Source organism: Vanessa cardui, chromosome 20 (assembly GCF_905220365.1).
Source record: "Vanessa cardui chromosome 20, ilVanCard2.1, whole genome shotgun sequence".
In the NCBI taxonomy this organism is placed as follows: domain Eukaryota; kingdom Metazoa; phylum Arthropoda; class Insecta; order Lepidoptera; family Nymphalidae; genus Vanessa; species Vanessa cardui.
Window position 1 is genome coordinate 9,301,634 of NC_061142.1, and position 24,522 is coordinate 9,326,155.

At 36.0% G+C, this 24,522-nt stretch overlaps 1 protein-coding gene across 2 annotated transcripts in view; it reads left to right on the forward strand.

The window, feature by feature from the left end:
- Positions 1-23,766, forward strand: part of LOC124538273 (neurogenic locus notch homolog protein 1-like) — an 81,354-nt gene extending 57,588 nt beyond the window's left edge. Inside the window, exons 2-25 of one of the 2 annotated variants that reach the window (XM_047115276.1) lie at positions 2,364-2,446; positions 2,884-3,030; positions 3,379-3,572; positions 5,785-6,016; positions 6,146-6,286; positions 7,103-7,427; positions 7,867-8,156; positions 8,779-8,975; positions 12,929-13,112; positions 13,760-13,964; positions 14,572-14,765; positions 15,193-15,361; positions 15,749-15,896; positions 16,152-16,358; positions 16,529-16,715; positions 16,988-17,164; positions 17,578-17,631; positions 18,276-18,404; positions 19,553-19,693; positions 20,269-20,544; positions 20,829-20,966; positions 21,113-21,327; positions 21,468-21,599; positions 21,767-23,766. In XM_047115276.1, the coding sequence (XP_046971232.1) occupies positions 2,386-2,446; positions 2,884-3,030; positions 3,379-3,572; positions 5,785-6,016; positions 6,146-6,286; positions 7,103-7,427; positions 7,867-8,156; positions 8,779-8,975; positions 12,929-13,112; positions 13,760-13,964; positions 14,572-14,765; positions 15,193-15,361; positions 15,749-15,896; positions 16,152-16,358; positions 16,529-16,715; positions 16,988-17,164; positions 17,578-17,631; positions 18,276-18,404; positions 19,553-19,693; positions 20,269-20,544; positions 20,829-20,966; positions 21,113-21,327; positions 21,468-21,599; positions 21,767-22,024 (4,401 nt within the window). In that variant the 5' untranslated portion in view covers positions 2,364-2,385 and the 3' untranslated portion in view covers positions 22,025-23,766. The remainder of the gene's footprint in view (positions 1-2,363; positions 2,447-2,883; positions 3,031-3,378; positions 3,573-5,784; positions 6,017-6,145; positions 6,287-7,102; positions 7,428-7,866; positions 8,157-8,778; positions 8,976-12,928; positions 13,113-13,759; positions 13,965-14,571; positions 14,766-15,192; positions 15,362-15,748; positions 15,897-16,151; positions 16,359-16,528; positions 16,716-16,987; positions 17,165-17,577; positions 17,632-18,275; positions 18,405-19,552; positions 19,694-20,268; positions 20,545-20,828; positions 20,967-21,112; positions 21,328-21,467; positions 21,600-21,766) is intronic. The other variant, XM_047115277.1, reaches the window with a different exon arrangement.
- The last annotated feature ends 756 nt before the right edge of the window (positions 23,767-24,522 follow it).

The window sequence follows — 24,522 nt, forward strand, 5'->3', positions numbered from 1 at the left end:
CTTTATTAATATTATAAATGTGTCAGTAATTCTATCTGTCTGTCGCTCTTTCACGACCAAAACAATCAACCGAAATTGATAACATTTGGTGTGTGGCTAACTTGAACTTCAGGGAAGCACATATGTTACGTTTTTTATATAACAAACAGTACAAATATACAAGAAATTGATTCAAATTTTATTTTATTAGTTGCATGGAATATTGTCATTGTTAATAGCAAAATTAAATATTATTTTTTGTTTTCTTTATTTTCTGTTATATTATTTAGTTATCATGTTATTAAACGACGATAGCATATGTCAATAATCTTTTCTTAAATTTTATAATATATTTTAATTTCAACTTAAAATAAACATGTTGACACGACACACTGCGAATGTTATGTACACTTGTAATCGATGTAAATATCAGAAGTTGTTTTTCTTTTTTTTGGATATTGTGTAAGCAATTAATTAATATGTTTATTGTTAGTGTACTTATTAAATACATAAATAAAATTAAATAAAATAGTCCGTCGTAACATAGAACAATACACGAATCATACATAAGGATCGGATTTACAAGCGGTAACTGTGCATGTGTAATGTGCGGAATCGAAACTGCTGTTACAAATGAGATTCATCCACGTTGTAAGTACCTACTAAAATGTAACCTCCTAAATTCGTACTTACGACACGGATGACGCTGTAGACGATTATGTTTATAAATAAGGCGGCTATTGTCAATAAATTATATAAACAATTACACCCTCGAAACCACAACACGTAATAGAAACTATGAATTTAGTATTTACTAGAAGAGTTTATGACTATTGTAGTTGGGTATCGAATATAAGTTCACTTGGTGGTAGGGCTTAGTGCAAGCCCGTCTGGGTAGGTACCACCCACTCACTAGTTATTCTACCGTCAAATAACAGTACTCAGTATTGTTGTGTTCCGGTTTGAAGGGTGAGTGAGCCAGTGCAACTACAGGCACAAGGGACATAACATCTTAGTTCCCAAGGCTGGTGGCGCATTGACGATGTAAGGAATAGTTAATATTTCTTACAGCGTCATTGTCTATGGGTGATGGTGATCACTTACCATCAGGTGGCCCATATGCTCGTCCGCCAACCTATACCATAAAAAAGAGTATTGAAACTCCTCGAGTAACAGTGCTCTTGTTTATTAGTTTATTTAATCATGTAATTGTAAATAGAAAATGTTCGTACGATTACACCCGTGTTGTAACTAAATAATTTTTATTATGAACTTATTACGTATGAAAATTGAACAAAACATAACGATTTCATAATAACAATGTATTCGTATTAGATTGTGTAATTATAAAATCATATTATACGATTGCCCAACCGTGATGCAGGTAAGTACGTCGTTTTACAATCGTCTACAAGGCCAGCGCTGCATTCGGCTGGAGGTACTCGCGTATCATTTATAATGACTCACAATTTACTCGAAGTGAATATTAACTACGCGATCCTTGTTAGGAAAGTTACATTGTTAAAAACGGCGCTTTCATACAAACACCCGCGCATTATTCATGAGGTATTCGACGGTAATTTATTAAGGTCCCTGTTATAGAAACTCCTTTGGGACGATTAAAACAATAATATAATAAAAACATAATTTATTTTGACGACCTCCATGATCGAGTGGTGTGTACATCGGTTTTCATGGGTACGCAACTCTGAGGTCCCGGGTTCGATTCCCGGCCGAGTCAATGTAGATTACCATTAGTTTTCTATGTTGTCTTGGGTCTGGGTGTATGTGGTACCGTCGTTACTTCTGATTTTCCATAACACAAGTGCTTCAGCTACTTACATTGGGATCTGAGTAATGTATGTGATGTTGTCTCATATTTATTTATTTAAGAGTCTTGATAATCCATTTAAGTGATCAAGATGAGTATATTTCAAAAACCTCGTACTATTTAGTACATGTGTACCGAACAAGACTGAAAAATAAAGCATTAAATTAATTGCGGAGGTTTCTGCAGGTTTATCAATGATTCCGATTGACAGTAGGTATCTTTCTTATAGTTACGCAGGAGTATAAGAACTATCAAACAAAAATAGGTACCGCCTATATAAAAAAGATTAGGTTTACGCCTTTAAAAATGTTAAATACGTTCCATGTCAAAGACCAAATATATTTTTGTTAATATATAATATAATACATTTCCCATATCAATTATTTATTAACTAATATAAAGAGTATATTGTATGCTCACTAATCGTTTGAACCGAGTGTAATCGATTTGAAACAGGAAAAGTTTATCTATCTTAAAAATAAATATAAAGGTATTAAATAACTTTGCGGCGATATTAATATCAAACAAAACTAATCTTGTTATTTTCTTGCAGGGGTCGCCTGTGTAATGCAACGATGGCGACGCGAACGGTGAGGGCGGTGCTGCTCTGCGCATGCCTGTTAATAATACAACAAGGTATATAATATATCTTAAACATTATATATATATCCAATTAATAGACCTACATAACCTTTCTGATAAATCATAGATTATGTATATATAATTTTAAAATAAAAAAAAAAATCAAAGAGAAAAAAAATGTCAATGTGGGCCACGTCTCCCGAAAAGACGACAAGAAGGAAATCCAGTGAAGATCGCTGATGTTTAGTAAAAATATATAATATAAAACGCCCAAATGTTTCATGTAAAATGTAAAAAAGGCAGTGATGTTGTAAATTAATTTAAAAAAAAAAAAAACTTTTCTGGTAAAAAAAGTTTATTTGTTTATGGTGATTATAATGAAATAATATTCTATTAATAGTTACTAGGTACTTCGAGTTTAGAATAAGTCATGCGTGCGAATAGATATTTTATTTAAATTTACTATGTAAAATAAAATTATTATAATTCAGCAAGCGCCGAGCTGAGGGGTCGATGTCCGGCTGAAGATGCAGCTTGTCCACCACGATCAAAGCCCTGTAATGAGGATGATGACTGCGGGGAACAGATCTGCTGCAACACCTCTTGTGGACGGTCATGCGTTGAACCATTGTACACAGGTAGCTCAACAAACATATAAGTTAACAGTTTTATATAAACATTTAGATGTCACCGCAGATTATATTATCATGAGGTAAATCGTAGTTTATCCTAGTACTTTGATTTTGGAAGAGCTTAGTGCAAGCACGCAGATAATGAACGCTTTAAAAAACATCACTTTTATAAAAGATTATTAACTTAATCTACATTTATTTTGATGTTAAAACAGTTTATCATTTAGATAAAGCAATATCATAAGGAACTCGTATGTTGAAAATAATAAAAAAAATATTTCATGAAGTTTTTGACTTCTTTCTTAGCATTCCGGCATTTATAAACTGTTGTATACTTAATTCTGTTTACACTAGGTTGTGAAAATATAAAGTTATCATCGGAGAGGATATCACGGGCTCTCGCTGCAGAGAACACTCGAAGTGGTCGAGGCGTCGTTCGCTCGCTGCGGTCACCACGATGTAGAATTTCTGACGGAGAGTTCGAAGAGATCCAGTGTGATAATGAAATCGTCAGCACTTGCTGGTGTGTGGATTCTGCTGGATTTGAGGTGAGTTTTTATTTACCATATTTATTAGTATAAGTAATTAACTTAGACAAGTTACATTTGTGTTACATATACCTATTGTCCCTATTACTATACACATGCCAACTAAAAACTTACCTTATACCTACACATGTTATAATTACCTCTATACTATAGGTAATATTTATCGGATACGCGCATAAAAATAACGCATAATCAAGTATAATAAGTCAAATATTCGACGTTGTAATTTTTGCGTTTGTTAGAATTTTAGCGTGAAAGTATATAGCGCATAAACATCATTAATAATACTTCCTTTAAAAATAGATTTGGCATTCATTGAAACCTTAAGAAATACCGTTATGATATAAAAATAAGATTATTTATAACATATAAAAGCAATGCACTGACTATCTATCTATCAATATCATCACTCAGTGTAAACTGTATGACTTAAAATTTGGATGATGAATTCCTTGTTGTTACTAAGTTGTTGTATTACTAAGATAATAATTTTAGGATGTTTTTATTGTCAAAGATATACTGCCACAAAATCTATCTATCTCTCTCTAACTATACAAAAAAACTTTAACCCCATCCGAACTCTTCAATTATTCTTCCGAACACGCCAATAAACATAAATGTGCTCATATTTTTTAGAATTAATTAAAACGACAATAATAAATTTCGTCCCAGCGGGTAGCCGAGTATTAGGAAACAGCTCCAAGAATAAAAAACGCGTAAAAGACTGTTTCAAGACTTCACATATTTTTTTTTTTTTTTTTTTTTTTTATGGCATAGGTGGCAAACGAGCAGGAGGCTCACCTGATGGAAAGTGACTACCACCGCCCATGGACATCTGCAACACCAGGGGGCTTGCAGGTGCGTTGCCGGCCTTTGAGAAAGGAGTAGGCTCTTTTCTTGAAGGTTCCCATGTCGTATCGGTTCGGAAAAACCGCCGGCGAAAGCTGGTTCCACAAAGTGGTTGTGCGAGGCAGAAAATGTCTAAGAAATCGCGCTGTTGTGGATTTTCGGACATCAAGATGGTGCGGGTGAAACTTAGAATTTTGACGAGATGTCCGAAGGTGAAATTCAGCAGCCGGGATTAATCCGAACAATTCCTCGGAACATTCCCCGTGAAAAATTCGGTAGAAGATGCAGAGTGATCCGACATCTCTACGCAAAGCCAAAGGATCAAGGAGATCGGAAAGGGCTTGATCGTCGATAACTCGAGCCGCTCTACGTTGGATGCGGTCAAATGGAAGGAGCTGGTACTGGGGAGCACCCGCCCAGAGGTGAGAGCAGTACTCCATGTGAGGCCGAATTTGCGCCTTGTAAAGTTTTAGGCGATGGGCCGACGTGAAATACTGTCTCGCCTTGCTGAGCACGCCCAGCTTTTTTGAAGCCAATTTGGCTTTGCCTTCCAATTGACCGCGGAACTGAACGAGGCTCGAAATATCAACGCCAAGTATTCCGATACTACCTGTAGCGGCTATCGGAATGTTCTCAAATCGTGGAGATACGACAAATGGTGTTTTTTTAGCGGTTAACGCGCAAACTTGCGTCTTTTTGGGGTTGAAATGGACTAGATTTAGCCGGCCCCAATTCGAGACTTCGTTTAATGAAGACTCGATTTCAGACACAAGTTTGTTCCGGTTCTCTTCGACGTTTTCCCGAGAAATATTAGCGCGGCCGGTGTATAAGGTGTCAACGGTACTGTCGTCTGCATAGCAATGAATCTGCATAGCAATGAAAATTTAGATCTTGAACTTTTATAAATTATATATTAAAACTATTACTGTTTTAATAAAATGCAAACATATCTTAGTTATCAGTTATACGTCAATAACATTTTATAAGCAAACACTTATTGCTTATAGGCAATGATGTTGTAGTAAACAGATATGTCATTAACGCGCAAAAAGTGAAGACTAGAAAACGTCCTAATTGGGACGTTTGCCTTTAGTCATTTTACGTAGTAATACATCATAATTAGGTAGTAATACGTTTTGCGTAATTAAAACATCTAGTTATCCCTTTTACTTATTGTTTTTATCAAGCTATTCTTTTTACTTTTAACGAAATGTAAAAATTAACTAAAATAAACGGTCCCCGGCGCGGCACACTTTTTTCTGTTGTTTAGTATGGATATAACATATCTGTTTATTAGAATATCATTGCTTATAGGTATATGAAAGGAGAATTCCTATAAAAAATAATTCCATATAATCTCTAGGTGCCAGGTACTCGGGCACCAGCTGCTGGCTTAGTCAACTGTACAAGAACAGCTCCTTGCGCCGCCCATACATGCCGTATGCTTTGCCCGCTGGGCTTTGACTTGGATAGCCGTGGCTGTCCTCTGTGCAAGTGTAGGGATCCATGCTCGTCAGTCACATGTCCTGGTCAGCTGTCATGCCAATTGGAGGAAGCTCCTTGTCTGAGACCACCGTGTCCTCCCGTGCCTACATGTAAGTATGATTAACAAATTTTGTATTCGCATAAGGAAAATGCGTCTCTAAATTAAATAACCAGCAATTATAAAACGTACTTCATATCCTTTAATTATTAGTGTTATTTTATTAATATTATCTTTCTAGGTAAAAGAGGACGTAGTCTCCAAAATATTTGTCCTGTTGGTGAACCTCTACTGATATCAGAGACGAGTCGGCCGTTTTTATGCGGCACAGATCCAGGAAAACCGAACTGCCCCCCACTTTACAGATGTCTAGTCGAGTCAGGTACGAGTTGACATGTTGAATTTATTATTTATCAACTGCCTATTGTTGTCTTTAAGTGCTCGACCTATACGCATTATAAAGACAATGACATTCGTGCAAATGTAAACTCACGTAGATACTTAAACGACATCCATTATTGATATTGTCACTTTTAAATATTATATATTTTAATTTGCAAGAGTTGCTTCAATGATATAGCTTCATAATTTAAAAACCGAAATGCTCGTTAAGAAGAATGTTACAATCATTTTTGAAAAGTAACTTTACAAGACATGCCTTTTTTAATTGTTTTAATTTTAATATGTTACTTTTGGATTAATATTAATGAAAAACTATTAAAATAATGCCATAAGTTATTATTTTTTTAGCTTACCATTTGAATTATATTTTAAGGTTAATTTAATTACAAAATGAGTAAAGCAAAACTCTGATAACTGTTAAAAAAAAAAACAAAAATATTAGTTACTCAGTACGTATTTACATTTGAAATTAAAAAAACGATATCTAACAGAGTCGAGATGGCCCTGTGGTAAGAACGCGTGCATATTAACCGATGATTGCGGGTTCAAACCTAGGCAAGCACCGCTGATTCATGTGCTTAATTTGTCTTTATAATTCATCTCGTGCTCAGCGGTGAAGGAAAACATCGTAAGGAAACCTGCATGTGACAAACTTCATAGAAATTTTGCCACATGTGTACTCCACCAACCCGCATTGGAACAGCGTGGTGGAATATGTTCCAAACCTTCTCCTCAAAGGAAGAGGAGGCCTTTAGCCCAGCAGTGGGAATTTACAGTCTGTTGTTGTATGTAACAGGAAACGACTATGGGGTCTGCTGCCCAGCTTCTTTAGAACTACAAAAAGCTGGTACCTGCCCTGAACCATCCACTGCTGCTGAATTGGACTGCGGAACACCTTGTGCCCATGACTTGGAATGTCCATCAATGCAGAAATGTTGTGACGGTGGTGAATGTGGCCGGCATTGCACGTTACCACATAACGTGACAATGTGTACACAGCAAAAGATGTTGGCGGAACTGCTTGTTGTGAGCGAAAAGGAAGGCAGAGGCTATGTGCCACAATGCACTCCCGAAGGATCATTCCTCTCGAAACAGTGTTCAAGAAATGGGCTGGTTTGTTGGTGAGAACCTTCTTTAGAGTAATCGTATAAATGTTTAGAGATAACTTACTTGGAACCCCAGTGGTTAGAACGAGTGCATCTTAACCGATGATTGCGGGTTCAAACCCAGGCAAGCACCGCTGATTCATGTGCTTAATTTGTCTTTATAATTCATCTCGTGCTCAGCGGTGAAGGAAAACATCGTGAGGAAACCTGCATGTGACAAATTTCATAGAAATTCTGCCACATGTGTATTCCACCAACCCGCATTGGAACAGCGTGGTGGAATATGTTCCAAACCTTCTCCTCAAAGGGAGAGGAGGCTTTTAGCCCAGCAGTGGGAATTCACAGGCTGTTGTTGTTGTTGTTTGTTGTTGTTACTTGGAATATAAATCAATTAAGAATACATAACATACTAGCATACGTTGATATCATTTCTTACTAGTAATCAATATTTTAGGTGTGTTGACACTGATGGAAATAAACTCCGCGGTTCAATGGGTCCCTCAGCTTCAGTCCAATGCTCTCCATCACCTCGTCCTGCTAGATCTGGTGCAAGGAGCTTAAGTTCCTGTGCTAGAGCTCTCTGTGCCGGAGTTTGCGAGTATGGATACAAGACTGGTAGTGATGGGTGCCCGACATGTGAATGTGACGATCCCTGTGCGGGATATCCTTGTGCTGATGGGGAAGAGTGTGTAAGAGTAAGAGATTCAGATTGCTCTGGAGAACTATGCACTGGATACCCCGTTTGTAAGTACAACTCGTATGATAACTTTTCAGGCAATAATACAATATTCGTTAAGGAAAGTGTAACCTTAAGGTATTTAAATATACTCAAAGTAGGTTTTGAATTTGAAACTTGGATATGTTGGGATATTTAATCAGATATATATGTCACCCATAATTATTTTGAAATTATTAGAAGCAGAGAAATTAAGGGTAATTTTAAAATAAAGAGAATTTTGTTCGAATTTTAACTAAGGACATATGAGCTAGCTACATGCTATTTATATTTCGAAATGTTCCATTTCTAGGTGAAACCCGGTTCGGGATTCATCTGAATGGACACATTAAAATAACTCTCAGTCGTCCAACGGTATACGTGACCCCTTAGCGTTGTGAAAGTCGTTAGTTTGTTCTCAATCCTCTGACTTATTTTCGCATCTAATCTTAACACGCATAATGCTTACATGAAATTGACATGTTAATTAAATATACATTGTAAAATTTTGGAACTAAATTTAGCACAGAAAGTTTTTAACATTAAGACAAACGAAGAAAACGTGTAGTTAGCATCATATATACTACAAATGTGTACAGATATTGGCAATAAATAAGATCGCTTAAATAATCTACATGATTTCTTTCACAGGTCGACCGAAAGTCTCATACGACAACCCATGTGAAGTGGGCGTGCCGGCCACCGATGAGGACGGGTCCGTGGTGTCGTGCGGCGACGCGCGCGACTGTCCCGCCGCGCACGTGTGTGAGCGTGCACGCCGCTCCGGGGCTGCCGTGTGCTGCCCCGACCCCGGTGCCGACAATAACACTGACGCCGAGCTTTTGGAGGCAAGTATCGATAATCCAATCATCATCATCTTCTTTAAATACTGACCAAAATTCTAATGTCCAATTTTTGGTAATTGGGCCATCATCACTACATAGTCTAAAACAAAGTCGCTTTCTCTGTCCCTATATCGGAGATCGGATTTTAATGCGTTTTTTTTTTAATAGATAGAGTGATTCGAAAGGATAGTTTTTGTATATGACACATGTACAATATTTATTTATTTATTTATTTATTTATTTATACTACATTACAACCATCCTTACAGGCTTACCCAATACAATGGTGTAGACTTTATTTAGTAAACTTAAAACTATCTTACATAACTATGACATTTTATAACAGATTATATACAAAACATTCCTTGTGAATTCATTCAAAGTGCAATAGAATATGTCCGTGTCCTGGGATACATAGTTGAGAATGTGTAGTGCTCGTGTCATAGGCGCCTCTCTGAGTAACTTAGTCCTGCCGCTTGGAATAGCCAATAGCTGTGGTTGGCGTCTTCGCCATACGTACCTATCAGGAACAAAGAATCCTATCTGTCCGAGTACGGCCTGATTGTGCTCCTTACCTCTTATTATTTTAAAGATGTACAACACAAGTATTAGATCCCTTCTAACTCTTAGTTCATTATATCCGATCATTCCTAGCACAAATAAAGTTGGGTACATCAATGGATAGCAAGGGTAGACCCCGTATATTTTAGAATACAAGTACCGAATAAATTTATTTTGAACTCGTTCTATCATTAAAGAATATTTCTTTTCATGAGGTGACCAAATTACAGAGCTGTATTCCAGTTGGCTTCTGACTAAAGCGTTATACAAAACTGTTATTGCTTTAATGTTTGTAAATCCCCTTACCGTACGAAGAACAAAACCCAAATTTCTAAAAGCTTTTTTACAACATTTAGTAATGTGATTGCGAAATGTCAACTCCTTGTTGATAGTAACCCCTAAGTCCTTGACCTCTGTTACTCTTGTTAGTGGTACTCCATCAATTTGATAGTTATATAGTATGGGATTATTTGCACGAGATATTGCAATCGTTACGCATTTTGAGAGGTTAAACTGTAAGAGATTACTTTTGCTCCAGGTAACTACACTATCAATGGCCTGTTGTAATTTCTCACAGTCATGCTCTGTTTTTATTACACGTGACAATTTAAGATCATCCGCAAATAATAAGCAATTTGCCCTCTTTACCACTTCCGGTAGATCGTTTATCATTATTATGAACTGCAAAGGACCTAAATTACTTCCCTGACTCACCCCTGACCTTGTGTAATATGCGTCCGATTTAAATCCCTTATAATCTACATATTGTTGTCTATTCCTCATATAACTAGCAAAGAAATATAACAAATGGGGGGTGAAACCAACACACGCCAGCTTTGTAAGTAGTACATCGTTATCAACTAAATCAAAAGCTTTTTTAAAGTCGAAATATGCCGCATCTACTTGGCCACCGGCGTCCACTGTTGGTATAATATTTGTTATATAGCTTAAAAGATTAGTGCTAGTACTTTTTCCAGGTCGAAATCCATGCTGGGCTTCTGAAAGTTGTGGACTAACCTGATTAAATATATTACTATGAATGGCAGACTCAAATACTTTAGCCGGTGTTGATAATATTGCCACAGGCCTATATCCCTCCACGTTTAGTCCTGAAGTCTCTTTCGGTACTGGTACAACTCGGGTTGTTTTCCATCTGTCTGGAAACACAGCTGTTTTTAGGCATTTATTATATATATGCAGCAACGGTCTTGCCAGCACCGATCGGCAATCCCTAAAAATATAAGGCGGTATACCATCAGGCCCAGCCGACTTTTTCGGCTTCAGTTGCTTAAGCGCGCGACAAACCTCTTCTAGCTGCAATCGGTCCAATTGAACTCGCGCCGCTGCGTTTTCGCCACCCGCTTCTATTATCGCCGCGTTTACGTCCAACTGTGGTCGCTGAGTACCGTAGACGGAATAAAAGTACTCAGCGAACTCCTTAGCACTTTGTGAATTCAAATCAAATCAAATCAAAATAAACTTTATTCAAGTAGGCTTTTATAAGCACTTTTGAATCGTCATTTTACAATTAAGTGAAGCTACCACCGGTTCGGAAAGTAGATTCTACCGAGAAGAACCGGCAAGAAACTCAGTAGTTACTCTTTTTTAACATTTAAAAAATACAACGTCATGTTAATTAAATACAATTATTTCAATTAATGTATCCTGCTTGGAAGTCAACAGGTATTAACTCCACGCTTTTTTATCATCTACAAAATCTTGTATCGAATAGTATGCTTTTTCTACCAATGTATTTTTAACAAACGATTTGAATTTACTAAACGGCAAAGTTAAAAATTTCTGCGGAATTTTATTATAGAAACGGATACCTTGCCCCAAGAAGGATCCATTGACTTTGCGGAGTCGGAAACTTGGCGTTATAAGTTTATCCTTACTTCTAGTGCATATACAATGATTATCACTGATTTTATCAAAGTGATCAATGTTACTGTGAATATACATGATATTGTTGTAAATATATTGCGACGCAACAGTAAGTATTCCTACTCTGTTAAAAACATCCCGAAGAGAGTCTCTAGCTCCAAGATTATAAATAAACCGAATTGCTCTCTTTTGTAAAATAAAGACAGATTCAATATCTGGGACAGATTCAATATCTGTCCCAGATATTGAATCTGTCTCTATTCGTCAGTACATTCCCGTTTTTTAAAATCATTTGTGCGTTTCTACAACCTTTTTTGGATTTAATAAAATTCCAAAAGGACATAGGATCTTGCAGTAATTTTTCCTGAACCCGAGTTTTATATTGGTCTTCTGCGAGTACTAACATATTTTTAATTTTTGTCCTACATTGGGCGAACGCTTCATAATCGACCTTTGACTTTGTCGCCTTATATTTCTTATGAAGTATGGATTTTAATTGTATTGCTCGAATTATTTCGATTGTATACCATTCAGGATATACATATCGAGTACCTACAGACCTTTGTCTTTTTAATGGAACGCAATCATTTAGAATCGAGTTTATTGTATTATAGAAAAAAATGATACTCATTTCTAAGTCCAAGTTATATAATAGACTCCAATCTATAGCCGAGATTAACGAATATAATAAAAAGAAATTAGCTTTATTAAAATTCCAATAAGTTGTGTATGTGTTTGCGTTAGGAGTAGATGAGGCGGTATATGGACTAACGTGAGATCGTACCGCAATCTCAAGCGGCGGGTGGTGCACGTCCACAGGCACGAGAGGCGCATCTGCGGCGCTTACACTCACACACTCATTCTCTTCTAACGTACTCAATACTAAATCTAATTGACGTTGATTACAGTTCCCAACCCTATTGTACTGAGTGAATCCACAATATTATTATAATATAGAAAAGAAACACTGATAATTTTAGAAGTATCTAATGTGATGTCGTCAATAAACAAAATTTGTATTACATTTATATAGTGTCAGCTTTGCATCCGATCGAAAACGGGGCAGGTTGCTACTTTTATAGTAAACGTTATTTTTAAATAATAATAATTATTTTAAAAAAGTCGAGATGGCCCAGTGGTTAGAACGCGTGCGTCTTAACCGATGATTGCGGGTTCAAACCCAGGCAAGCACCGCTGTTTCATGTGCTTAATTTGTCTTTATAATTCATCTCGTGCTCAGCGGTGAAGGAAAACATTGTGAGGAAACCTGCATGTGACAAAATTTCATAGAAATTTTGCCACATGTGCATTCCACCAACCCGCATTGGAACAGCGTAGTGGAATATGTTCCAAACCTTCACCTCTAAGAGAGAGGAGGCCTTAACCCAGCAGTGGGAATTTACAGGCTGTTGTTATTTTTCAAAATTTTGAGTTTTGTTTTGAAAAGGAGATTTGTTTCGACTTGAAACGCCAGTGTTTAAATTCATTATTAATAGTATATTTTTACACAGATCAATTTCGACTCGTGCGGTCCTGAAGCAGAAGCGATATGCACCATGAACAATACAACCAGTTGCACTGACGGTGTGTGTGAAGAGGGTCTTGTCTGCTGCTCTACCGCGAGTTGCGGACCCGTGTGTGCGGATGCTGCAAAAATGCGTCTTCAGACGGATAGAGTCGACGATACCCCCACAAGTAAGTATACAGTGACCGCTTATTTTAAGATCAAAATATGACATTATTTTAGCAGTAAATGTATATAATACTGAAGTTAATGTATGAAATTACTACTGACTTTCTTGTCAGAACGTTTTGATAAGGTCCTTATTTTACGGACATTACGACATACGTGTACTTCACTTTTAAAAATATGAGACATCACATACATTACTCTGAACCTAATGTAAGTAGCTAATTAAGCACTTGTGTTATGGAAAATCGGAAGTAACGACGGTACCACAAACACCCAGACCCAAGACAACATAGAAAACTAATGATAACCTACATTGACTCGACCGGGAATCGAGCCCGGTACCTCACAGTGGCGTACCTATGAAAACCGGTGTACACACCATTCGACCCCTGAGGTCGTCAACTTCACTATTCATATTGTTTAAATATAATCTATTAAAGTATCAATTTATGCCGTTAGATTATTGGATTTGATATTATGGTTCTAAAATAATAAGTTTCCCTCTCAAAACTCTTAACTCCTAATATAAAACACATGTTTAATTAGCAGTAAACAGACCATTAACAGGATGATATATGGATGTATTGATTCATTAATTATGAATTTTGGAATAAGAGTCATATTATTAAATTGTTTGGTTCCCCAACAGTGTGTGAATACCTTCGTGATTTCGATGAGAAAATGGAAGGCACCGTTGACGGTATGAAGCTAGCTCTTCCAGCGCCAACCTGCCAACCCGACGGTTCGTTCACGACCCAGCAATGTGCTAACGGACGGTGTTGGTGTGTGGATTCCTTCGGAACAGAGATACCCGATACCAGTACGAGAAACGCATCAGCCGTAGACTGTGACAAGTAAATATTCTATAATCTAATTCTATAACCTCAACTAATTATTTCTTTAATAAAAATAATAAAGGTGGTTAAAAAGCTAGTATTTAGTCACGGACCAAAAATGTTTACAGGTATTAAATTTATGATTTTATAAAGTTTATTAGTTATAGTGACATTTTGAAAAAATAACATAAGAATTAATTACAGTAAATGATTAAATATACACAAATATTAATTAAAAATAGTAAATGCATAAATCTTAACCGCTTGGAAAGTTGGCAAGAATGCTAGCAGCATTTCCCCGTAGAATCGCAATTTCTATCCTCTGGGCTAAGAATGAATCAGCCCTCCTGTCACTTACTTTTGATGAAGCTTTTTTGCACCATTACTACTACTATTACTAACGAAAAATATGTAATTTTACATAAGACATGAATATTTAGATCATTTCTTTACTTCAGCTTTTTCCACGGTGACACCGGCTCTTAACATTATTTCTCGGAAATGAGACGGAGTCAACTTGTCAACGCATATAGCGTCCCACACAAGGGCCCGTCCTCATACCCAGAGCACCAATGTTAATAATTTTGAAATTAATTTTAAAATGTCATATTTTATTTATTTTCAGACTCCGTTCAGAACTGACGTGCCTGGAGTTGACATGTCGCATGGGCTGCGACTACGGCTTCGAGCTGGGAGCGGGCCGCTGCCCGACGTGCAAGTGCCGCGACCCGTGCGCCGGCGTGGCGTGCCCGACGGGCCGCGCGTGCGCGCTCGTGGACGTCGCTTGTGATGCCGACTACTGCCCGCCTGTACCAGCCTGTATGGGTTTATTTTATCTATAATAAATATATCTTAATTTTTTGGTGTAGGACTTTACTAATTGGTAAAGCTTTGCAAAAGTCCGCCTTGGGAGCTATGACCTACTCACCATATATTCTACCGCCAAGCAGCAATACTTAGTATTTTCGTGTTCGGCTTTGAAGTTTGAGCAAGTCAGTGTACACTAACTAACGGGCATAACTACATAACTTCTCCTAAGATGTTCCCAAGGTTATCGGTGCATTGCTGATATATTTAAATATTAACATTTCTTACCGATAATGTACCGATATTATGCGCAGTGGTAAATTACCAATAACCACTTATTGCCATTTACGCAACACTTGGTTTACTAAGCTATTAAAAAATACGCTTAGAGAGTTATATGACTTAGCAAAGCTATTTAATTAAGCTATACCCATACCAGGCCTCCCACGCAAGAGCGGCCAGTGCCCGTACCTGGTGCCGTGGACGGGCGCGTGCGAGTGGGCGTGTCGCGGGGACGCGGAGTGCGGCGCGGGCCAGCGCTGCTGCGCGACCGGCTGCGGCACCGCCTGCACCACCGCCGTGCACCAGACCGCCTGCCAGCAGCGCCGGTACACAGCGTCACTCGCAATACATTCAATTAAATGGGAAATTTAACATAACCCTTGTTATTTAATTAATTAAATTCCTTGTAATTTAATTTCCACCAACCCGCATTGGAACAGCGTGGTGGAATATGTTCCAAACTTTCTCCTCAAAGGGAGAGGAGGCCTTTAGCCCAGCAGTGGGAATTTACAGGCTGTTGATGTGTTGATGTTGTTATTTAATGTTACATTTATTCGACGAATAAATTAAAAATAATTAATTATATCGTCGTAATGTAAGAGTTATATTGATTTGAATCCTTATATCAAGTTTGGTTTCTGAGTTCAAAAGACCTTTCTTGATTTTCGACTTGTAAAAATGAAGTTTAATATAATACATTTTTTTCCTTTTAGAGCCCTCGCTCTTCACACTGCAGCGGAGAATGGCAACCCTCCATCATGGACTTGGGTACCGGAGTGTAAAGAAGATGGGACATACGAAACTATTCAATGTCGTGGTTCGAATAACATGTGCTGGTGTGTGGACGCAGCTGGTAATGAGGTACGTGATTAAAGTCGAAAGAGTAAAAAATTATAACTTATAATTTGAATAATGTTTTAATGTAGCAGTGAAAATTTTGTTGTTTTAAGTGAGATTTATTACAAAAATACTTCTTAATTTTACAGAGGGCATATATCATTTAAACGAACGCTTATTGTTATTATAATTTTGTAAATTCATAAAAGTATTCTTTGCCATAAAAAGAAAACGTCGAATGTATAAATGCTACATCTCCGTAATCAAGCCATACAATAGATTCCAGGAACGCGATCAACAAACTCCACGCCGTCTTGCGATCGACCCAACCAATGTCCAGATCCGGGTTGTGATGAAGAAGAAATCTGTACTCATGGACCGGAATTGGATCAAAGTGGCTGCCCCACTTGTGCCTGCAGAGACCCATGTGCTGAAGCGAAATGCAGGGACGATGAGACTTGCGAACTTGTTCCGTTAGATTGCGAGGTTAGTGACTAGTTTTATTGTTATTTTATGGATCATAAATTCGTTATCATTTAAAAGATCACAATATTATTTTGCGGCTATGATATTTTTGTACTGATTTTTTTCTTAATTCATATATGATTTGGAGTTTGAACTAAAAAAAATTTAACACATTTAATATTTCCTTTCAGGGTGAATCTTGCCCTCCTCTAGCTCGTTGTTCGCCATCTCCTCAATGCCCTGAAGGGGAACCTCTCCAAGCACCAGATGGCTCTGGAGCCCTCCTCTGTGGCCCCAACGCTGCTGCCTGTCCCTCCACACACGCGTGTCGCTTTGCTCCACACGACTCTAGACCTTCACTCTGCTGTCCCAAGCCACGTAAGTTATAATGCGTAAAAATATTTTTATAAATAAAAGCGTACCTAGAAATGAAACTGATATAGTCCATATTCATTCAACGCAATATGCAGGTTTCATTACAATATTTTCTTTCACTTGTTTGATTGGGACACATCGTTGGAGGAGAAAATTGTCACGACTTTCCAACATACGTATCAACTCTAGCTATACTGATTCGAATCAGGGACAATATCTCAATATTTAATGTAATACTACATATTAGCAAGTAAATTCGTCATGTCTTGTCATAGGAACGGTCTGCTCGGAAAGCAAAGACGAAGGCGAGTGTGCGAACGGCGAAGGTCTCAACACAACGCGCTGGTTCTTCAACAACGAACGTAACCGTTGTGAACGCTTCCGCTACTACGGCTGCTCCGGCAACCATAACAACTTCCGCACCAAAGAAGAATGTAACTCCGTATGCCCGGGTAAGAGCTACTAGTATTATAGTCTATTATGTACAGTTCCTCAAAGAAAATCTTTTGATTATGTAAATATTACCAAATATATTTCAAAGGCATGGTATTTATTTATGAAGACTCGTAATATATCATCCTTACGCTTACGATTAAGCTTAACCATAAATCTGCTTTGCAACGAAGAATTTAAATACGTTTTTTTAATGTGTTACTAGTTAAGCTTGATATAGAGAATGAGAAAAAAAAACTCTTTTCTACTGCGAGACAAATTGAACCAGAGAAATAAATTGCATCAAATCTTTATATGGCTTAAGACTCCTCCCTTTTCTTTCCTTTGATCCTTTGATCTCTATATGGCTCCGAATTATACTTATTTCATTGAATATACATATTATTCTTAATAATAAATATATGTTTAACAGTAAACAAAACGGCGATATTGAAGAAGCCAGAACAAAAACTGAAAATTTCTGAAGGCACGTTTATGATATTTTATTGGTACTTAAAACAATTGGTAACAATAGAAGTGTAGTACTGGGTGCACCATGTGGCTAATCCATTCGTACGAATTCGGTGTTCAGATTCATTGTTTGTTTCATAAATCGTAAAAGTCATTGGTTACATATATCATAATTAGACAAAGACAGTAAGATCATTATGGATTAAAGCTTTTTGTCACAATTTCATTATTTCAATTGCACTTTACATTTTGCACAAGTGATAACCGCACGATTGTTTATTTTAGCTCATTATGTGTCATGTTTTTAAATTATTACATAATTGTCATCATCATATATATGTATGTCGCCGTAAAATTGTGAACCGCAACCTGTTTACAATTTAGCGCATGACATTTTGGTAGATTATAATCTATCGAAGCAAATTTCGGTTAAATTATAAAACTCTCACCTAACCAAACCGAAATATTATGAACTATTGAAATTGTATGTATTTTATTCTAAGTTGTATAAACGTTCACATTCTTCGACGGTTTACAATGTGACGAGATAGATTGTAATCTAAGAATGTTTGTAATCTTACATATACATTAACAAAATTATAATAATATCATCGTCGCAATTTTTGGATGTTAATTTATGTATCTCAATATCTTTTCCAGTTTTGAGTCCATGTGAGCGATTACGAGAGAAAAACGAAGCAGCGGTACAGAAGTACGGTAAAGGTACTTTCGTGCCAAAGTGCGACGCAACCGGCGCTTGGGAATCTGTGCAGTGCATGTCACATATCGGTAAGCTTTCATCTATTTTAACGTTAATTATTTATTCAAATCAAATCAATTTTATTCAAGTAAACTTCACAATGAAGCGTTTTTGAATCGTCAATAATTAAATACTACCATCGTTTCAGAAAGCAGCTTCTAGCGAGAAGAAATGGCAAGAAACTCGCATAGTTGCTATTTTCAAATAAACAGATTTACAATGCTGTTATTTACATCCGAGCCTAACTCCAGGCGTTTTTTTCTAAAAAGTACTCTTTTAATGAACAATATGATTTATTTATTAATTTAGGCTTAATAATCTTTTTAAATTTTGAAAGTGGTAAATGGATTATATTTTCCGGTATCTTATTATATATGCGTATACCATAGCCTGAAAACGTTCTATTTACCGTATGCAAACGGAAACTGGGGTAACAAGTTTATTCTTATTTCTTGTATTAATACTACATATGTATATCAGCATTAATGGAATATTTTTTTATATTCTTTTGAATAAACACTATATTATCATAAACATATTGCGAAGCAGCCGTTAATACACCAATTTCTTTAAATTTCTCGCGTATTGATGTCCTAAAGCTAATATTGTAAATAGATCGGAAAGCTCTTTTCTGTAAAATAAAAACAACTTCAATATCTGCTGCATTATCCCATAACAACAATTATTTATAAGTATTATAAAATAGTATTTACTAAAGTAGGTTAGGTATTCTATAAATTGAGTCAGCGGCACAAAATGACAAATTTATTGCAAGTACATGATAGATACATCTAACGAGATGGACTATTGCTTGGAACTGGTGAAACTTATCGAAAATTGCGAGTTTAAAACCAACTATACTTACTAAAATTCACTTGCTTAAAAAAAATATGGGGGTGAAATTCTGTATATTTATCACCCGCTTTGGAAGAAGGTGGTGCAATGAGATTTAGTTTTTAACTTGCCTTTTCCGGAAGGAGAGAAAGTCTTTTAAGCCGATCTTTGGGAAATTTACAGACTGTTCCTTGTTTGCTGCTTCCTCTATACAAATTAATTTGCAGTAAATTATTGTTATTTATCCTAGACCCAAAAGTACTAGTAAAAGTATACTTAATAATACTTGTATAGTAATCTTAAATTTGAATGTATATAAATCCTTAACATTTATTGTTATCAGATGTGTGTTGGTGTGTAAGTGCCCGAGGAGAACCACAGAAGGGCTCATTGGTACGTGGGGCAAAACCAACCTGTAACTTCAGACAAGCTCGAAAGTGGGTACGACGAGACCCGCTAGATGAAAAAGCGAGAGCTGATGAAGGTAAGAATTTGACTTTAAAATAAATTAACTAGAAGAAATATATGTACCATCATCCTCCAGCAATTATCCCAAATGTACTTGCGATCGGCGCAGCATGCAACACAAATAACATTATTTCTAACCATTCTTTCACACAATCCTTCCATCGCTTCTTTGGTCGTCCCCTACCTCTAAATCCATCCACATCCATGCTCACTTTTAGATAAAAAAAAAAATATATATATACCTATAAAAGTTTTACCAATATTCTTTTTCCATGAGTTGATGCAACAATTTATTTTATGACTAGTATGACAAGATGTGCCCGCGACGCGTTTTAAATTAACTACTCTGTATTATATCAGTTATCTGCCAGTGAAAGACTTGTCGAAATCGGTCCAACCGTTCCAGAGATTAGTCAGAACAAACAAACACAGTCAGACAAAAATTGTAAAAAATGTTATTTTGGTATATGTACCGTGTATACATTGAGTAAAAAAGGGCTATTTTAATGTTACAAACCGACACTCCACTTTTATTATATATATAGAAGAAATATTTAAGTCAATAATTTTTGTTGGTATTTTATCTTTTAGTGCTAGAAGAGTTAATTCGGCAGATGACAACGTATAGAGTAGACGATTTCGAAGAAGAGGAAGATTTTGACAGTATCGAACTAGAACGAGAGCACCGTTCTGAAAGTGGGCCTTTATCTGCTGATGTATCCAATGAAGATAGTTCCTTGCTATCAGAAGTTATCGAGCCGAAGCCGGCGGAGACAACGAGGAGGAAGTTGATCCCTGTCGAAGTAGTGACTGAAAAAGTTAACTTCAAAACTAAATGCCAATTGATGCAAGAAGAAATTGACAATGGTATGTTACCAGTTTTGTATTAAATTTTATATAATAATTGAAGCCAATAATGCATGAGTACAATCAACAAATTATTTGAAGGTTGTCTGTGCACATATGTTGTGTATATATTTCTACTTAGGTTATCTCGGGGAAATGAAATTTGAATATAAGAATTCGTCTTACCGCATATTTAAAATGTAACTAAGCTAACCACGGATTAAAGTCCGATGTGTATTGGATTTTTCAGTTATAACATAAAAGTTGCAGCAGACATGTGAATTCAATATTATTTACTTTCCAAGGTGCTGAGGGCTGGCGACCTAGATGTCTCCCAGATGGTTCCTTCTCACCGCGTCAGTGTGGACGAGCTCGCTGTTGGTGCGTTGACGCTGCTGGACAGGCGAGACCTGGTGCAGCTGCTCTACAGAATGATCCCTGTGGTGAGTAACAGAGGCTAATCTTCGAGGAACCCCTTTTAAGCGAACTGATATATGAGTATTGCATATTGCGTTCTTCCGAAATTATTTTATTTACTTTTACAACTTAATCTTTTTAAACGTTATTTTTATATTATTGTTTGAAACAGAGGTCACCCAAATCGAATCTGCTCTTTTGGAATTGGAAATAATAGGCGCTGAGGAAGAAATAGCAAACAAGGCACAAGCATTACTCACGTCTAGATTATCGGCTCTGGGAGCCCAAGTGCCGGTGTCTGTTACCAAGGACAGGGGGGTTGTGAAACTGCGCGCTTTACTCTCAGGACCTAGAGCGGCTGACTTGGTGTACCATCTTGAATTACAGGTATATCGAATTGCAACTATAAATTAAAACTACCCCACCCAGATTTAAGGAAAAATTGTCCCATCACACTTTTGTATTATACTTTATACTACACCTATATCTAAAGATAAATAATTCATAAAAATTTGGTAATTGAACAGGTTAAAAAGGAGAAGATGTCGGGAGCCGATAAAGCATCAGAAGGTGTTTTGGGCGCTGACGTCATCCGTAGCGAGTACAGACTAGTGACACCATCGCCGGCCATGCAAAGAGAGATATTAAGCGAGTCTACGGTAAATTTATTCTGTATATGTAAAGTATAAAAAAAAAATTAATCACAAAAACTACTGAACATATCCTTTTTAAGCCCAGCGAAACAGGCGGGTAATGCTTATTAATTGTATATATATACAATAATATTATTGATTCCATTATCATTAAATTATATTTTTAATTTTAGGTCTCAGCCGCAACGTCATATCACACAGCTTTAATTGTCCTGGCAGCGACATCAGCCTTCATCATCAGCGTACTCTGCGTTCTTGTCATGCTGTACAGGGCTAGATTACAGAGAGAACCTCACAAAGCCGAAAGGTTCCTACCCGCTGCACCCCCTGTATACGTCCTCTCTGCTGATGAGAAGGCGGAACTTGCAAGGGTGCTACACGCTCCCCCAGCTCCAGTCCCACCCTCTAACGAAGATCACTCGAGAGTGTAGGGTAGACTTTTAAATTTCGAATAATGTTCATTCGGTATCACAATCATAATGAAATAAATTGTATTAATAAGTCGGTGGAATTTTAAAATAAATGATACAATACGTATCTCATTATGAATTTAATATTCAGTGATAATATTTCTGTAAATTAGTTTGTGATGTATTTAATGTTCATGGATTTTTAGTTCTCGATTAAACGCAACTTAAAAGACTTACGAGTGTGATGTCAACAATTTTAATCGAGAATGTCCAAAGACGAAAAAAATATTCTATACAGATTATAATTATAATATAATGCCTTAAATTTAATTGATAAAATATTGTTCTGGAACTTTTTACTTGTAGATATATTATTAAATTTACAACACAAACATCGTGCGTGTAAAATTCATTTTATTAATAACACGCGTAAGGTGTAGAAATTTCTTGCACGGCACTATAAAATACATTTTCAGCTTGAAATGCTAAACAAATTTGATTTATTGAATGTATTACAAGTGTACGAACTGCGAATACCTGTAAAAATCAGTCAAGTGACCAATTTCAAGTCCAATCTACATACGTTATATTATGTTTAATAGTAGAAATTAAAAAAAGGCTTCTATTATATTTGGTATTAAAATAAATTTACATAATAATTGATGAACAAAAAAATCTTACAATCTGCAGGCAGGCATCCATTTACAAGAATCATTATCTTCCTGACCTTATTCAAATTTACTAAAGTTGTTGCTCTGAAAAATTAGAATAAGGGCAGGAGGCATAAATCAAAGCTGTAATTTAAGCGTCAGCTGTTCTGTCATTAGTTTAGACTTTTATTCTTTACTTGTATCCACCAGTGAAGGAAATTTCTATTTTAAATATTAGTGCTCAAACTCATATTGCTATTGGAATACTTATGTTGGTAGGACTGACCGTTTTTGATTTGGTGATGCACTTGCGTATAGCAGCGATCGGATACACGCTCTTAAAATGTTTAACAATATTTGTTTTAATATATAAATAATTATTGGGTCCAATTGGCTAGAAACTCGTGATGACACCTTACCATTCTATTTAATTAAATTATAATAGATAATAAAAAATATACTTACATAGAAAACAACTTGGCCTTAAAAATTTAAATAAAATTTTTCAATTAATTTCCGATTAGATTAAATGTAATTAATTTAAACAATTCGGGTGCACAATAGTAGACAAGTTTACACTAACAATAATAGATCTTAAAGAATACTTTATTCAATTTTTACTTCATATCCTTCAACTGGAACAAATGTCTATCAATAAACCATTTATTTTTTTACACTATTAATTTTACAATACCCATTTAGTAAGTATTTTTAGCATATAAGTACTACTAAGAAAGCGAAGTGGCGTGCGTCGAGCTTAACGACGAACGCCTATACGCACCTTTAGTATCTTTTGTCGAGTCTCGCTCTAAAAAATGTAAAAATTATGTAAAGACAATTTTAACTACCCAATAGATCGTGATTCGACGTAGAACTAATCTAGTCTTTTTTATATTCAGGTTTCTCTTCCATATTATCAATTAAAAACATAAATACTTTATTGTAAATAACTACATTACATACTATAATTAAAGTATTACCGAAATGGTTTTCATTCTGTATTTTATTTTATTATCTGTCTAACTGTATTATTTTAATTTAATCATAAGTTAATATTTAATTTTATACATGAATTTATGTATTATTACTATGTCAAATAAATATAAAGACCTATTTCTCTTTTCATTTTCCTATTTGAGTTACCTAGTTAAAACAATAATTTTTTTTTAATTTTTTTTTCACATTGGGATAATTATGTGTATACAAATATATGTAAATATATGTACATTAAGTCGACGTTGAGTCAACGTACTGGATATCATGATGAGAAAACTATTGTTTTCATGACGGTGACTAATGCATAGTCATTTGTTCTTTTATTAGGCATTAGTCGTTTATTTTTTTATTGGATAAGGATGGATCTGGACACTGCTATTTGCATCCAGCATAAAAAAGTTTTGCAGCTACAGCTAGTAAAGATCATCAAACACATTGTATAGTCTTGAATTTTAATATCATTATGATAGACGCGGCCGATTCGCCGGCGTTTTTCCGAACCAATCCTTAAAGGCCGGCAACGCACCTGCAAGTCACCTTCGTCACATCAGTTGAGAACGAGCAGATCGTGCCACCTATGTCGGAAAAAGATACTGTAAAAAAGGTACCATAAACATTACATTTTTAAATTATAATATTTATTTTACTTATAACGAAAACTTTTAATGTTTTCAATTTAATCTAAATCAGCTTAACTTAACCTGATGGAGAACACTGATGACTCAAATCAACAAAATTAAATATTATATAAAGTTTTAATAATGTATAATATATATATATTTTGTAGTAAAACCGCTTTAAATAGATAAATAAATCAAGAGAAATTAATAAAACTTGACCTATCAAATTTTTTGAAAATAAATTAATACAAAT